Here is a 15,840-nt window from a genome sequence, read left to right as displayed (position 1 = left end):
ATCTCGACGTTTGTCTCAGTTTCTGAGTTTTTGTCATTGTCTCTTTCTTCTCGAGTTCGTTTTGAACCTTGATTTTCTTTATATGGAAAAATATTTTCGAAGAAAGATACATTTCTTGATTCCATGACTGTATTTTCATGAATGTCTGATATTTCAGATTTATGTACCAAAAATCGATAAGCATTACTGTTATGTGCATATCAGATGAAGATGCAATCCACTGTCTTAGGTCCAATAGTGACCTTTTTTGGTGGTGGTACCGCAACTTTTGCCAAGCACCCCCACACTTTGAGGTATTTATACGAAGGTAAATTACCTTTCCATAATTCATATGGAGTTTTGCCAGTTACTTTGTGTGGAATTTTGTTGAGGATATAATTAGTGGTAAGCAACGCTTCCCCCCCACATGTTCTGGAGTAACCCAGATTCCTGCAACATTGCATTCATCATCTCTTTTAGAGTTTGATTTTTGCGTTCAGCAACTCCATTAGATTCTGGTGAGTAAGGAGCTGTAGTTTGATGGATTATACCATGTTCTTTACATAATGCATTGAATGGACCATCATACTCGCCTCCTCTGTCGCTTCTAACTACTTTAATAGTTGTTTTAAGTTGATTTTTGACCTCGAGTTTAAATTCTTTAAATTTTTCTAAAGTTTCGTCTTTGCTATGTAATAAATATACATAGCAATATTTTGTGCAGTCATCTATGAAGGTCACAAAGTACGTTTTATCACCTTTAGTTTGTATGTATTTTAAATCACATAAACCGGTGTGAATTAAATCTAGAGGTTTATTAGTTCTTTCAACACGAGGTGATGGCGTTTTTGTGAGCTTGGCCTGTACGCATACTTCACATTTTTGTTTACTTGTTTTTCATTTATGAATTAGATTTAAATTCATTAATCTTTGTATAGATTTGTAGTTTACATGGCCTAATTTTTCATGCCATATATTAAAAGACTCAACCAAATAAGTAACTAGCTCTTTCTTATTCATTGAAACTTTTGGAGCTACAACTTTCGGAGGGACTGTTATTACATTCAACTTGACAAGTCCACCCTTAACATACCCTCTTCCCAAATACATCTCATTCTTTCTAATCACGAGCTTGTCCGCCTCAAAACTTGTGGCGAATCCATTCTTGTTGAGCAAGGTTCCCGAGACCAGGTTCTTCCTCATGTCAGGCACATGCTTCACATTCGTCAGAGTGACCTCACGTCCAGATGTCATCTTCAAAATCACATTGACGCGTCCTTCAATCTTGGAGACTGCAGTGTTTCCCATCCTGAGCTTCTCATGAGTCTCGCTTTTCTGATAGGTGTTGAACATCGCCCTATCGGTGCAAATGTGGGTGGTTGCACCAGTGTCATACCACCATTCATTGGGGTTGTTGCTTTCAACCACGTTGGCTTCAGTCATTATAGCAACGAGATCCTCCTTAGTGAGATTTGCATGAGCCTTCTCATCCTTGATCTTATTGCGACACTCAACAATCTTGTGACCCACTTTGTGGCAGTAATGACATTTCTCCTTGAACTTGTCCACATTCGCATTGATTCCAATACCTTTGTTCTTGAAGTTTTTTCCAGAAGCCTTTAAGGCTGCAGCCGTTTTGGAAGGCTTGGCAGGAGAATGGAGCCTTTCCTTTGCCTTTGTGCTTAGCCATGTTGACACTGTGCTTCTTAGCAGTGACCTTGTCAGCAGTTTGGTTTCTGGATTCCATCTGAACCCTCGTGATGAGCTCCTCGAGCCCAATCTTCTTCTTCTTGTGCTTCAAGTAGTTCTTGAAATCTGCATAGCTTGGAGGAAGCTTTTCAATGAAGCTGAGAGTTGTGAATGTCTCGCAGATGGACATCCCTTCAACAGCGATTTCATGGCAAATGAGTTGAAGCGCTTCCTTTTGATCCATGATGGGTTTTGAATCCACCATTTTGAAGTCGTGGAATTTTGAGACCACATACTTCGGGCAGCCAGCGTCATCACCTTTGTACTTCTTGTCCAGTGATCTCCATAGCTCTTTCACCGTGGGAATCTCACAGTAGATACGGTACAATGGGTCAATGAGACGATCCAAAATGTAACCTTTGCAGATGAAGTCAGAATGCACCTATATGTCAACAGTTGCGAGGCTGTGAACATCATCAATCTCGTAAGGCATAAGGGGCTTCTCCTCCTGGATGAACTTGTCCAGCTTCATCTTTGTCAGGAAGAACATCATCTTCTTCTACCACGTTTTGAAGCCTTTGCCATCAAACTTGTCTGGCATCACTCCTTGAGTGAACACACTAGGGACAGCCGGAGGAGTTTGAACTGCCACCGGACCACTTGCAGTTGCTGAAACTAAATCCGTCTGATAAAGACCAGCACCGAATAGGCTACGGCGAGTGGTTTCATCAGCAGCATTTCCCGCATGGAGGATAGTGCTTGTTGTTGCTGCAGTGGTTGATGCTGTGATGTTTCCAGCGGTTGTCACTGTTGCATCAGTGGCTGCAACGTTGAGTGGAGTTGTTGTGACATCGGTGGTGACAATGGGGGTGTGTTGTTATCGTTTGTCATTTTTCTGTAGAGAAAACATAAAAACGGATTAGTACTTCATTCAATAAATAACATATTATTTAAAAGAAAATAATAGTCTAAAATCGATGTTCATTTTTGGTGTTTGAACCAAATCATATCGATATAATTCTTGAGAAAGAGTTTTGCAAACTCGCTTAAAAGCGTTCGCAGAAACCATTTTTATAGACTTAGAATGTTTCACAAACTCGCTTAACAAAGCGGTTACTGAAATCCTCCCTTCCCATGAATTCCTCTTGTCCCATAGACTTCCCAATTGCAACAGCAGAAGAAGCCCTCTCTTTGCCTGTGCGAATCTCTTCTTTCCCAGGTACACTTGACCCCACGCCGGAGTGGAGTCGAGAAGAAGAGATCGGCGCCGGAGTATCCTTCGATTTTAGCCGGTATTTTCGTCGCCACAATGAGACACAGACGAAGTCACTTTAGGAGGGAGAGACGCATTCTTAGACGCATTTTTTTAATTTGGAAATTTTTAATGTTTTTTTTATTTTAACTAGTATTCAAAGCGCTTTGTGTCATATATACAAATGATCACGTCGCATGATCTCTTGCTCTTTTTATTTGGTAAGTATGGTAGAATAACACGTGTCTCAATATAACTATAAAACTTCCATATTTGAAAAACAAAGACGCGTTGATAGTATAGTAAAATAAAAAGAAACCCAAAAATATATTTGAAGAAACTGCTGTTGTATAGGCCAGAGTTTCTAAATCCAATTTAGATGTGTCAGGTGTGTTTATGTGATGATGAAGAGACATAGTTAGGGAGACAACAAGTACCTGGGTAGTGTCCTTATTGTGGAGGTAAAGTGCAAATGTTTTATGTCGTTAGAAAATAGATGTTTTGTTTTGTTTCTCTCTGTTTCAAGATCAAGAGTAGGTATTTGTGTTCTTCTTGCGATCGTCGTCACGTTTTGTAACATTAACATTCTTATAAACTAAATTGGGATATTATTATTCATGGGTTTGTTTTGTTTTGTTTTACAATAGCGACAATGACAAGATGGACACAACAATAACATGAAACGGATATAAACAAGTTTGTATGTATGAAGACAAACTTTTTCATCTAGCATAAGAAAATTGAGACTAATGATTTCGTTTTGGATTTTTAGCTATCCAAAGAAATAAAACTCTTCCAACGTTAAAAAAAAAAAACAAGTAAAACTCTTTCTATTATTTTTTTATTTATAACGTTTCATTTGAATATCTTCTAAAAATTTGTAACTAGTTAACTGCTTAGAATTTTTTTTCCACCATTTTATTATTCGCTTGATTAGTGAAAATTTTATTTTGAAAAATGCAAAGACTATTTATAAATTTTAAAAATCTATTTAAATAGTCTAAATTCTTCAATTTGAAAAGTCACATTCTTCCAATTTAAAAGTAGTTAATTTGAAAAGATACTTATAAGAATAATCACAATTTTTCATTTTTTAAAAGATACATATATGAATTTTTAGAAAAGACACAACATTCCAACATTAAACTTTTTGAAAAGATACAACAACCCTTCTTGACATCTTTTAGAAAAAACACAACCTTTCAACATAAGTTAGATTCACAATCTTTGAAATTAATTAGAATTGCTATTATTAGTAGATTACTTAAATTATTGATTATATTTTAATATTCAACAATTGTTTTTTAATTGTACTTTCGAATTTATAATTGAAATTTTAAAAATATTATTGTCATTTTGAAAATAATTATTTATATAAAATTTACGAGATCAGTCTAATGTGACATAGTTTTCAATTTTTTGGCCTAAAAAAAAACAATTTTCCCTAAAACTATAACAATGAAAACTAAAAACCATGACAAGTTGACCAAAAAATACAATAAAACAGAAAAAAAAAAGGAACAGAGCTAGAAAAGATTTGGAGAAACACCAAGTACGAAAATGCTGCAATAGAGTTTGACATGTTAAAAAATAAATAAACTTTTAAGCCATTTGGCACTGGACCAGCACTTGCCTTTCATTTTTTATTTTAGAAATGGCTTTTGGAACTTCCCATGAACCCAAATTCTGTACATATTCTTATTCTTTCTCCGGTTTACTGCTTTGACACAACAATTTTCAAGCTCGACCTGCACTCAAGATAGAAACATTAATAAGACATGTGATCCATTCAAATGTTTTTGTCCCTATCCATAATTTTAAGCCATTAATACAGAGGACTGCCTGATAGAAACACCATGTAAATTGTAGAATATCTGAAAAGCAATGCATTAGTCGCAAAAGAAGAAGGATTACCTCGATGAATCCGGCATCTGTAAATAGTCTTTTAACAGTGTCGAGACAAAAGAAATAGGAAAGGGTTCCATCTGACCGCACGTATTCCCTAAACCCAATACATTTCTCTGGCTCAAACCGCAGCATAGTCATGTCATATAAGCCTGAATTTTACTTCCAAGTGTTAGTTTCTCCTTATTTGTATAGCATATGTGAACTCTTAAATGGTGAGTAAAGAATTACCGTAATCTCTGAACAAGAGCAGACCACCAGGTTTCAGCACAGCAAAGCATTCTTTGATAGCTCTCGGCATCCTTTCTTTAGGCACTGCCGACAATGTGAAAATCTGACAGAGCATAACAAGCCGAGTTACAATGAGCCTAAGAATCAGTAAATGAGACACAAATCTAGATCCAGTGCAGAAATGATGTTAACATACCAGAGTGACAAAATCCACTCCACCGATGCAATGCTCATTCAAAGAAGTATCATCACTCTCCCCTATTTAATGAAAAAAGCATAAAACGTAAAAGATTAGCAGATGAGAGATCAAAGTGTATCTTATCTGAAGGGACTGAAACCTGAATGGTGGCAATGTTTGTTGTGTCGACAATGATGACACGCCAACCAATTTGGGAATGCAGACGTTGAAAAGTCACAAGTGAAAGAATGGAAGTTATCAACTGTAGCAATAGCGCGATTAATGTTCTCTTTAGTCCTAACGAGGGCCTCACTGCTACAATCGCAAGCGTATACGGTAATGTTCTTGCTTCCACTGCACACAATAAGACGCAAAGATAAGCAGGGAACTGGTTAAGGAAGTAGCTCATAACTTAAGAACAACATAAATCACTATACCGTAAAACTGGAAGGACAGTACTCCCATTACCGCAACCGACTTCCAAGAGTTTAGTGTTTTCGCCACATAAAACTAACTCAGGAAATTCCTTCAACAGATACCTTCTTTCCTACATGCATTTAGATGAGTCGAGAAGTCGAATAAATCATTCTGCCAAAAATCTAAGACCAATTGATAGGATCCAAATTATATACACTAATATGAATAGCATCGTCAAATTATTTATTTAAAAAAAAGGGGTTTGGGAATGGGAAGACCTTGAAGAACTTTCCAGAGGAGTGACGGGAGTGGAAATCTTGCCATGGCTTCGAAACAGAAGAGGAGAAGGAGGAGGAGGAATCTACTAGATGTGGTTCTTGTAGATGGTGGGAGAGAGAAGGATCATTCTCGACCAAATTCTTCACAAACTCCCATTCGAAATCCTTTGAATGATACTCTCCTGCTTCCCCTCCTTTCTCCATCCTCGAGCAACGTTTTGCTCTCTTTCGCCGAAACTGAACCCTACGCTGAAGAGTCAAATTAGGCTCGACATTAATCTATTTTGGACCAATTGGCCAAATTCAGGCTTTTTTATTTCTTTTCGTGAACATATTTAATTTCATTAAACCCAATGGACTACGCTACATACAGAGGCAATAAAGTCTACAAAGGCCCAATTACATTAAGCTTAGTCGGTAAGGAAACTATGAACGTGAACTGTCCACCTGTTTATCCACCGAACAATACATGACCACGAGACAGCTAATGGAAACTGGTCTAGCGCTTTCCACGGACACCTCAGCTCGCCGTTCGCCGGCGAACTCAGCTCTGCCTTTCTGCCGTTCCAAGCTTCAACGCTTCCAATTTTTCATCACCTACAGACTTCAAAATACTTCTGAAATACCCTTATAACAACCACCGAAACATATGACCAGGTTCTCCGGTCTTCATCTTCAATTAATTCCAGAGAGCTTGAAAGAAAGAGATGTAAACCAGTTGTTGAGACATCCATTACAAGACCCCAACTCTTCTTAGTCTAATCTCATCTCCTCCAAGAATCTCCCATCATCTCGATTTACAGTCAACGAAACACTTCATGCCAAGCAAGCCCAGAATATTAACCATAAAGCATGGAGATTTATAATCAATGAAGCAATCCAGCCAAGATGATAACAAAGAAAAGATAGGGTATAGTTGTCGGACTTTTGAATGAAGAACATATAGAGGGTTACTCCGGTCTCTGGATCGGACTTTATTATCTCAAACCAAATCGGAGACAGAAGATAAACAAGAAGATCAGCTTCGATATTGGTTTGAAGAACAACACAAAATCGTCAAACGATATAAACAAGAGAAAAAGACTACGATAGCACCAAGTTTTTGTTCCCAAAGTAGCATTCAAGGTTCAAAGTCACAAAAATAAGTTTCATTAAAGAGGTAAATATATATTTATACCTATTGGGTTAATTAATCCAAATTTTAAGGTTTAGAGTTAAGGGGTGGGGCTTTAGAATTAGGGTTTAAAATTTTATAAAAAATAAATACTAAAATAAAAAATAAAAGTTTTGAAAACAGTTTCAAAAAGTATTTTTTAAATTATAAAAAGAAAATTTGAAAAAAAATAAAAAAAAATTTCGAAAAAAAAAATTTATAAAAATTTCGAATCTGAAAACATATAATCTGAAACTATAAAAAAAAAAATTTATTTTTTTTATTTTTTTATTTTTATTTATTTTTATTTTTATTTATTTATTTTTGTTTGTTTATTTAATTTTAAACCAATGGTATTAGAGATATTTCACCCTTTAATGAATGTCATTTTTGTGACTTTCTCCTTCTAGTGCTATTTTTGAGACATAAACTTCAAAAGATGCTATTATTGACAATTGTCCTATAAACAAGTCGCCTAGCCAAAACAAATCCGATTAAACTGCAAAAAAAAAAAATTAATTAATGCAAAAAATTTAAATTTGAGGAGTAATAAAATATTCTAATAAATTAGTTAAAATATTTATATGGTATTTACTTTGTTATAAAAAAATAAAAATCAATAATTAAATTAATTTTTACAAAATGTGAAAATAACTAAAACTTATTAAAAAAATACTCTAGTTCTTATTATAATATTTAGGGTCACTTTTTAAGTTTTTATTACATTGAAAGACAGTTGTTTCTACTGAGGTAGTTTCTTTTAACCAAATCAAAACTAGAAGCTGCTTGTTTGGTTTCTTTTCTTTCCGGTTAACAAAATTTATTTTTAGTTGTTTTTTAAGAAAAAAAGAACATAAAATTTGAAGATCTAAAAATTAACAAATGAGAGAGACGATGTTGGCTTCCTCTGCCAAAGACACTCGTGGTCACCATGCCAAAATTTTGTACCTCTTCTGTCACAGAGTTTCTTGAACTGTGCCAACACTACGCAACCATCTCCGCCGCGTATCCTCCTTCTCTCGATACACAGCCACAACCAAGCTTAATTCTCCGTCGTGAAGCTTGTTCCTCGCCATGAATCCGTCGTGGTGGCCGTCGGGAGTCATCCTCGCTTCAGGCTTCACGTCACGGAAGAGCTCGAGCAACAATGGTGAATTGTCTTCATTTTGCGCATTTGGTCCTCTAATTATATAGTTGTTCTCCATTTGACCTTAAACTCTCAAAAATGGAATATATATCCTCGCCAATTAACCCCAAATTTCTAAGAGTACATTTAAGCCCTTTTCTAATTGTATGAACGGTTCCTCACGATTAGCTCTGGTCGCAATTTGGCTCCAAACTCATGAAATTGCAGATATGTCATTTATATTTGATCCCAAACTTTCAAAAGTGCACTATAACCCACATTTTATGCAAATAAACACATAAATGCAATATACACACCTAAATTCAAGCTAAAATGATCTAATTAAACTAAAATAAGATGCTAAAATCCAATAAATATCATGATATCAAGATTTATTATTGGTCATACATGGAAATGTGTATATATGTACATTCAAACATGTGAATGTACATTATAAATAAATCACAAAATTATACCATAAAATTTGTAATATATTATTTTCTAATTAAAAATAATTAGATAGTATTATAATCAAGATTTACTATTGGACATACATGTGAATATGTACATATATATATATATATGTGTGTGTACACATGTACAAAGATTACATGTGTTTATGCTTATATATGCACATGTGTATATTATCAATAAAATCGCAAAATCGTATCATAAGAATTATAATACATTATTTACTTATTAAAATATAATTAGACAGTATAATAATCATTATTCATACATACAATAATTCTTATGTATTTATTTTATATGTACATGATATATAATATGTAAACAAAAAAAATTTACCATCCACATGTACAGCGATATACATGTACATCAATTAATTTGTGCAATAAGGCATATGTACACCGGATAAATTTGGTATATAGATTTGAAAGCTTAAAAGCTAAAGACATCTATGAAATGCAATAAAGATAACTAAAGACACGTCGAAATGACTTAAATGTACAAAAACAAAATATTAAGTATAAAAAAAATCATAAGATATAACTACATAATGTGTAGTTAAAAACGTTTTTCTTAAAAATGATGTAGACATGGAGAGAAGGAAACTCATATGGTTGAGAGAAGGAAACTCATATGGTTGCTATCATAGAGCCTCCACAAAATATTAAGTATAAAAAAAATCATAAGATATGAGCAGAATTTGTGGTGTGCATAATATAATAAATAATAATATCTGAAATCTATATTATCCTCCTATACATTAAAAGAGAAGTCACTTTAGTGAATTCTGCTCATGTGGCAATCACATAGAGCTTCTCAGGAAAATTCTTATAATTCTATTGGCTGATTTTTTGGAATTTTTCTTTTTCATTTATTTTATTCACTCGCCTCCGCGGAGTGGAAAATGCCGTCGTATCTCATGAAGTTTTTTTTTTTTTTCAATCGTGTATCAATTGAAGGGGGATATGGTTTCAAGCCGATGAAGACAGTCCGACCAGATGAGTTTGCTTCTCCACACTCTGAAGACTCAATCATATCAATCACGTCAAGAAGCGACAACCATATGAGTTTCCTTCTCTCCACCATCGATACTCTCGGAATTTACAGATTTTTTTGTTTCTCTGATTGGATTCGACTTTTAAACTATGAGGCGAAGATTTTTTGGTTTCTCTGATTGGATTCAACTTTTAAGCTATGATACAAAGATTTTTTGGTTTCTCTGATTGGATTCGACATATGTTAAGCTATAAACTACGATCTGCTTATTAACATTTTGAATCTTTGTATCTAATTGACTGATTAACCTTTTGAGATCGAAAGGTTGAAGAAGCTACATACATAATCGTTAAACAACTTCATTGACCAGGTATTATTAACTTCTTGAAGTTTTTCTACCTATCTGTTTCTTGCTGTTGAGGTCTTGATTCTCTTAAACAATAACATTCAGCTTCACCATCGAACTAATTGCCACGACCAGAGAAGTATTTCGCGGACTGTCTACTGATGGAACAAGAAGAGACAACTGACATTTACAACAAACTTGGATTTGACTTCAGTCTCTGAAGAAGGACTGTAAGATTATCTTCTCCTTAATAACTCAACAAGCATTTAGACAGTCCTCTCTTGAGATTTTCAAGTTTGGTTTTCTGTTTCATTAGCACGATTTAGAGCTTCACATTACTAATTTAGTCAGTCTGTTGCATCGCTAATTGCAGCACGATTTAGAGCTTCACATTACTAATTTAGTCAGTCGGTTTCATTCCTTGCGGTTCCCGGTCTGTTGGTTTTCAGATTTTCAAGTTTGGTTTTCGGTAATATTTGGGAAAGATCTTCTTAATTAGCTTTAATTATCTTAGGAGAGAAAAAATGTCTTTAGCCTATTTAGAAAAGCCCAAATATATTGTCGATTTAGTTAAGCCCATATATTTATTCGCTTGGGGGGATAATAATTAGATAACTTGCGCAAGATTGTTAACTAATTTGCATATTAATTACTTTCCTTATTATTCGAATCAATTGCTTGCGCCGGTTGATATCATATTTATTACATTACTTGCGCAAGTTAAAATCATATCATATGCAAATCACTTTTTGACAATACACATTTAATATCTTTCTTTAAACGATTTCATTCTTTATTAAGGATCATTAATATGATAAATAAATCGCCTTTATATATATAGGACACACCCGAATGCTTAAAATACAAACATTCAGCTCTTACAAGAACAATGACAATGGTGCGAGCCTCCAAAAATATTGTTTCTTATGTTAGAGAATTAAAACCCCGTAAAGATACATCGCGTATTGAAGTTAGGATTGTTCGCTTGTGGAGAAACTATAACAAAGAATCAGGAAACACCATTGAAATGGTTTTTGTTGATGAAGAAGTAAGTATAAATCACACATAATTTCATTTTTTTTGAAAGCATCGTTTATGATTCATTTCGAGATATATACTTATGATGCGTTTATAAAACTCTTATTTTTTTTGTGACCAGGGGACAAGAATTCATGCTTCAGTTGGTGAACAACTCATCAAATCACTTATTCACAATACTCTTATATTCCTACCGACGCCTCACTGAGAAAGATGAATTTGTTGTCTTGGCAACTGATGGGGTAAGAGATATCACACTGTCAATGAAATAGTATTAGTAAAAAGTCCAATAGTTCTGAATAAATGCATATAATAGATGTACAAAACTATTTGGTCTCTTAAGTGTATTCTTGAAACTTTGCTAGATATGGGATGTATTGACGAATGAAGAAGTTGTGGAGATTGTAGCGAAAGCACCAACACATTGCACAGCTGGTCGAGCCTTGGTGGAAGCTGCAGTGAGGAATTGGAGATGGAAGTTCCGCACTTCAAAAGTCGATGACTGCGCTATAGTTTGCCTCTTCCTTGACTCGAAACCAGACAAATTATCAACTGCTTCTTTCTCAGTGGATAAACACATCAGCAATGGCCTTACTGAACCTGACACAACATCAACGTCAACTCCAGGCTCGGGAACCGAATCACTTGAGCTCAAAGGAGTCGACAGAATCGACACAATCGTGACAACCAAAGAGTAGGGAGATAGAACTGAGGCATGAGGTGAAAATGTGAGATTAGACTTTGTCTATCTCTCTCTCCCTTTCAGTTTTTTTAGTCTCTAAATGTCTCTTATGCTCTATGTTCCCGTCAAAAGTCATTGTTTGTGTATATAACAATGCTAATACTTTTGCTACGGTCTCTCTTTTTTTTGTCCTTTTTTTTGTAAATAAATTTCTGAAGCCGCATTTCTGTTTGTTTGAGCAATTTTATATGTTAGAAACCACATCTTCTTTTTAGACCCAAAGTGATGTTCAGAGTGTTTACCCTGCTTTTGTGCCTTTAAGGCTTTATTTTGGTTTGGATGCTGAGAGGCACATAAATCCAAGGCAAGAGTCCTTGAATCTTGATCCTTCCTCAGATAACATCAGCGTTTCAGAAGAACTGATAAATAATGAATCTAGAATGTGGCATGCCAAGGAATCTTTTTCAAATAGTTGTAAATCAGATGATCAATTTATACCGACTTTAAATTTTTTGACCCAGTTTAATTATAAGAGACCCTAAGTTTTCTCTATTTATTAGAAATTTCATGAGCCTTTTAACAGAGCCTTTTAAAAATTCTAATAACTGGTCAAGAAGGGGAAGCCGCGGACAAAAACATTGAATGTTGTCTACAAAAAGTTTTTCAGAATATTCCGTAGTCACGCTATGTAATTTTAATCTACTTTTTTTTTCAAATACAAATTTTAAAATATATAAACTATTACAATTATTTATTTTTTGTATTTGCCAGATGGGTTGTGATGAGTTAGGATACCGATGACGGTATGTAAATTTAATATTATTTCGTGTTCAATAAAATTTAGAAATTTATAAATCTATCAAATAATGTTATCCCGTCAAATTGCTTACAAAATTTATTTAATTTTTTTGTAGGTTTCTAATTGAATTTGCTTTATTTATCGAGAATTGTACTTCATAATTTATATTATTTATGGATAATATTTTCAATTTTATTATATTTTCTTTTAATATGTCTACAAAAATGTTTGTTTATTATTTATGGAAAAATAATATTATTCACCTAAAATAAAGAATTACGATACATATACAATACAATTCTGATATAGAATCTGTTACTTCTAAAACTATACACTATTTATTCTATTTTTTGAATGAAAATATCTTCTTAAACACATAAAATATTTTGTGACGTTGCAATTATACATACACACAATATCTGCCTCTTCATACTGACGTTACTTTGTTCCTTCTCCTCCATCTCAAATATTGACTACCAGGTTTTTTCCATGGCTGATGAAATCTCCCAGAGACAGTGGTATTATGTTATAAAATCCGTTACTTCTAAAAACTATATAATATTTATTCCATATTTTGTATTTTCTTATGTCCGCACAGGGTGCGGGCCGGTCACCTAGTAAATACTTAAAAGTCAACATCCACACTGAAAATCCAATGCATAAAATAAACATTCAAACTATTATAAAGTATGCAAATATCGGTAACAACATTAAACCGAAAATCTGAAATAGGAAATAAACATAAACGCAAAAAATCCAAAGGCCCAAAAGCATAACAGCCAAAAAGCAACACCAGTCCGATACAATCACTCATGCTCGTCGGTCTCACTTTAAAGGGGAAAAGCAGGAGGAGTGAGTAACAGGAGAGTCACTCAGTGAGGTATGAGATGCGAAACCACAAACCACTGACTCTAGCATGAAACAAACATGGTGCCTATTACACCGCACATAGCAATCAATATATATCTAGTGCACTAGACATCTACAACCAATGTGCAGATAGTACATAGCTACTCTCTGCACCCTGCATTCTCCTCATATGGATATACATATATAACACAACATGCATCGCTAGTACAGTAGTCCACACTGCACCCCGCAAATCTCTAAGGCGTCGTAAGTACAAACGTCTTTGTACCCCCGCAATCTCCACAATCAGGTGTCGCTAGCATAAACGGCATGGGTCATTACAAACATATTAACATTTTATAACATTATAAAATACATTATACTTTAATTTTATTTATAACATAGATATTTATCACAAAAAAACAATATTGCTATATATTTTAAAAATAATTAGATGGTATTATCATATAATTTAATAATATGAAAGTATTGATTTTGTGACATTAGTCGTTTCTTCATGAAGAAGATACTGTTTCTTATTATGTTTAGTGTTCATATTAATACATATTTTGTGAGTTAAATTGGAAAGATGGAAGATTTTGAGATTTAAGATGAAGATAAATATTTGACAGAAAGTACTTCATCGTACTTGGTTATTAAAGATGGAGAGACATGCATAAAAAAGATGGAAAAAATATAATGAATAGTAAATCTGAAGTTTACTAACATTATTGTGAAATATTGAAAAAATCAATTTTTTCACATATTGTACGTCTTAAAGAAAATAAAGAACCATCATGGAAAATGAATCATCAAACAAGTTCATTGGACATGATTTCTTTAACCAGACTCAAATCAGAATTTCACACTAACGAATTTAAACATAATTCAAGAACCATGATGGATAATATAATTTGTTATTGGTTCTAAAGTGAGATTCAGTACGAGATAGATGGACAATATGGATAATATAATATGTTAGGGTATCCAGATTCAGATTTGAATCCATTGGACCCATGATCTTAGTCTCCGGATCCGGATCCGTGCCTTCTGGATATTCAGATTTAGGATATCTGTGTAGACATTGTATTATCCGCAAGTATTCAAATCCAAAAATTAAAAAATGTTGTAAATTAATGGGAGAAAGAGATTGTCAATTTCTCATAATTATGAAGCCCTTTATATATATATAGAGAATTACAATAGACCGTCATAGATAAATAAAAAGTATACAAATCCTAAGTGATTAGGAAAAGGAAATCCTAAGCATACAAGAAAAAGGAAAATGTATAAATAGAAAGGAAATATGCTTATTTGGTTATGGCATTCACAAATCGGTTCATAACACTCCCCCTTGAATGTTATAACATAAGAGCTCGTAATACACTTTGGATGTTGCCTCATTAAAACATTTCCAGGAAAACCAAGTGGGACAAAACCATAGATAAGGAAAAAGAGTACAACACGTATTACTCCCCCTGATATGAACCTCACTGAAAGGTTGATGTTGGAAGTAACTTGATGAATAGATCTTCTGAACTGTCACTTGCATGAACATGAAGTACTTAGACCACTCTCGTCTTCTAGAACTCGTTGGTGAAGAAAACTTGGGTAGAATATGTTACTTAGCCGTCGATCATCCTATACTCTGATCGAATGGACCTTGACTACACGCGCCTACGGCTTGCCATAGTTGGTCTTTCTTTACCATCAACCACAATCTGATCGAACATATTGAGTTATGGACCTCCAACCCTGCGGCCAAATATACTCACAAATTTCTTGGCTAATGTTGCTGCGATGGTTTGTTTCATAACCTGTCTGAGATCTGATAGATAACCTGTATCAACAAAACCAATTAACCCTTCTTTGGGCTGGTTAGTATAAAATAAATCAAAATATATGTCTAATCCAGTCCCAGTGCCTTTAGGTCAGATATGAGCTAAGTTTAGATAGTAAATACACGGCAAAACATGTATATGGCCTAGTGTAGCTTGCCAGATACATCAAAACTCCTACGGCACTGAGATATGGCATTTCGGGACCAACAACTTCTTCATCCTCTCTCTCATTGGACCATGCACACAAATTTGTTCTTTATCAAATCTCTTGAGTACCTTTTCTGTATATGCCATTTGATGCACAAGGATTTCATTATTAATGTACTCAAACTGTAAAACCAAACAGAATTTTGTTTTACCTAGGTTTTTCATCTCAAATCTTTCTTAAGATATTCAGCTGTTTGGGACATGTATCCAGAGGTTCAGATTATCTACATACATTGATATTTTCGAATTTCTTTATGCAATGTTGTTCTCGAGAACTTTTTTTATCTTTGAGCTCAATAACCTCTGGTACTTCTATCTTTTTATCCAGTGGACCATCTAATTTCCTTTCTCATATATATAGCCAGACTTATTAGGAATCTAAAAGTATTTGTATCCACCACAGGGG

The 15,840-nt window shown here is 34.2% G+C and overlaps 1 protein-coding gene, 1 long non-coding RNA gene and 1 pseudogene across 2 annotated transcripts; 2 read left to right on the top strand and 1 right to left on the bottom strand.

Moving 5' to 3' along the window:
- The first annotated feature begins 3,299 nt into the window (after nt 1–3,299).
- On the top strand, nt 3,300–4,437 carry LOC103844384 (annotated as a pseudogene).
- On the bottom strand, nt 4,317–7,009 carry LOC103844395 (tRNA N(3)-methylcytidine methyltransferase METTL6). The gene is made up of 7 exons (XM_009121188.3): nt 5,930–7,009; nt 5,672–5,781; nt 5,395–5,588; nt 5,253–5,314; nt 5,057–5,159; nt 4,835–4,977; nt 4,317–4,668 (listed from the first exon to the last, which is right to left on the bottom strand). The coding sequence occupies exons 1-7, from the start codon at nt 6,131–6,133 to the stop codon at nt 4,564–4,566; spliced, it is 921 nt and encodes a 306-aa protein (XP_009119436.1). The 5' UTR covers nt 6,134–7,009; the 3' UTR covers nt 4,317–4,563.
- A 386-nt stretch (nt 7,010–7,395) lies between these two features.
- On the top strand, nt 7,396–12,036 carry LOC117133415. The gene is made up of 2 exons (XR_004457203.1): nt 7,396–11,298; nt 11,422–12,036. It is a non-coding gene; the product is annotated as an uncharacterized LOC117133415 (long non-coding RNA).
- The last annotated feature ends 3,804 nt before the right edge of the window (nt 12,037–15,840 follow it).

The sequence above is a fragment of the Brassica rapa genome, chromosome A01, assembly GCF_000309985.2.
Source record: "Brassica rapa cultivar Chiifu-401-42 chromosome A01, CAAS_Brap_v3.01, whole genome shotgun sequence".
NCBI classification, from domain to species: Eukaryota; Viridiplantae; Streptophyta; class Magnoliopsida; order Brassicales; family Brassicaceae; genus Brassica; species Brassica rapa.
The sequence above is the reverse complement of the archived record's forward strand: the minus strand, read 5'-3'. Positions and strand labels throughout refer to the sequence as shown.

Coding starts and splice junctions, on each gene's coding strand:
- LOC103844395 (XM_009121188.3), bottom strand. CDS start 6,133: ATGGAGAAAGGAGGGGAAGCAGGAGAGTATCATTCAAAGGATTTCGAA. Junction 5,782..5,929: donor CCTCTGGAAAGTTCTTCAAG/GTCTTCCCATTC, acceptor AAATGCATGTAG/GAAAGAAGGTATCTGTTGAA. Junction 4,978..5,056: donor GCTCTTGTTCAGAGATTACG/GTAATTCTTTAC, acceptor AGTAAAATTCAG/GCTTATATGACATGACTATG.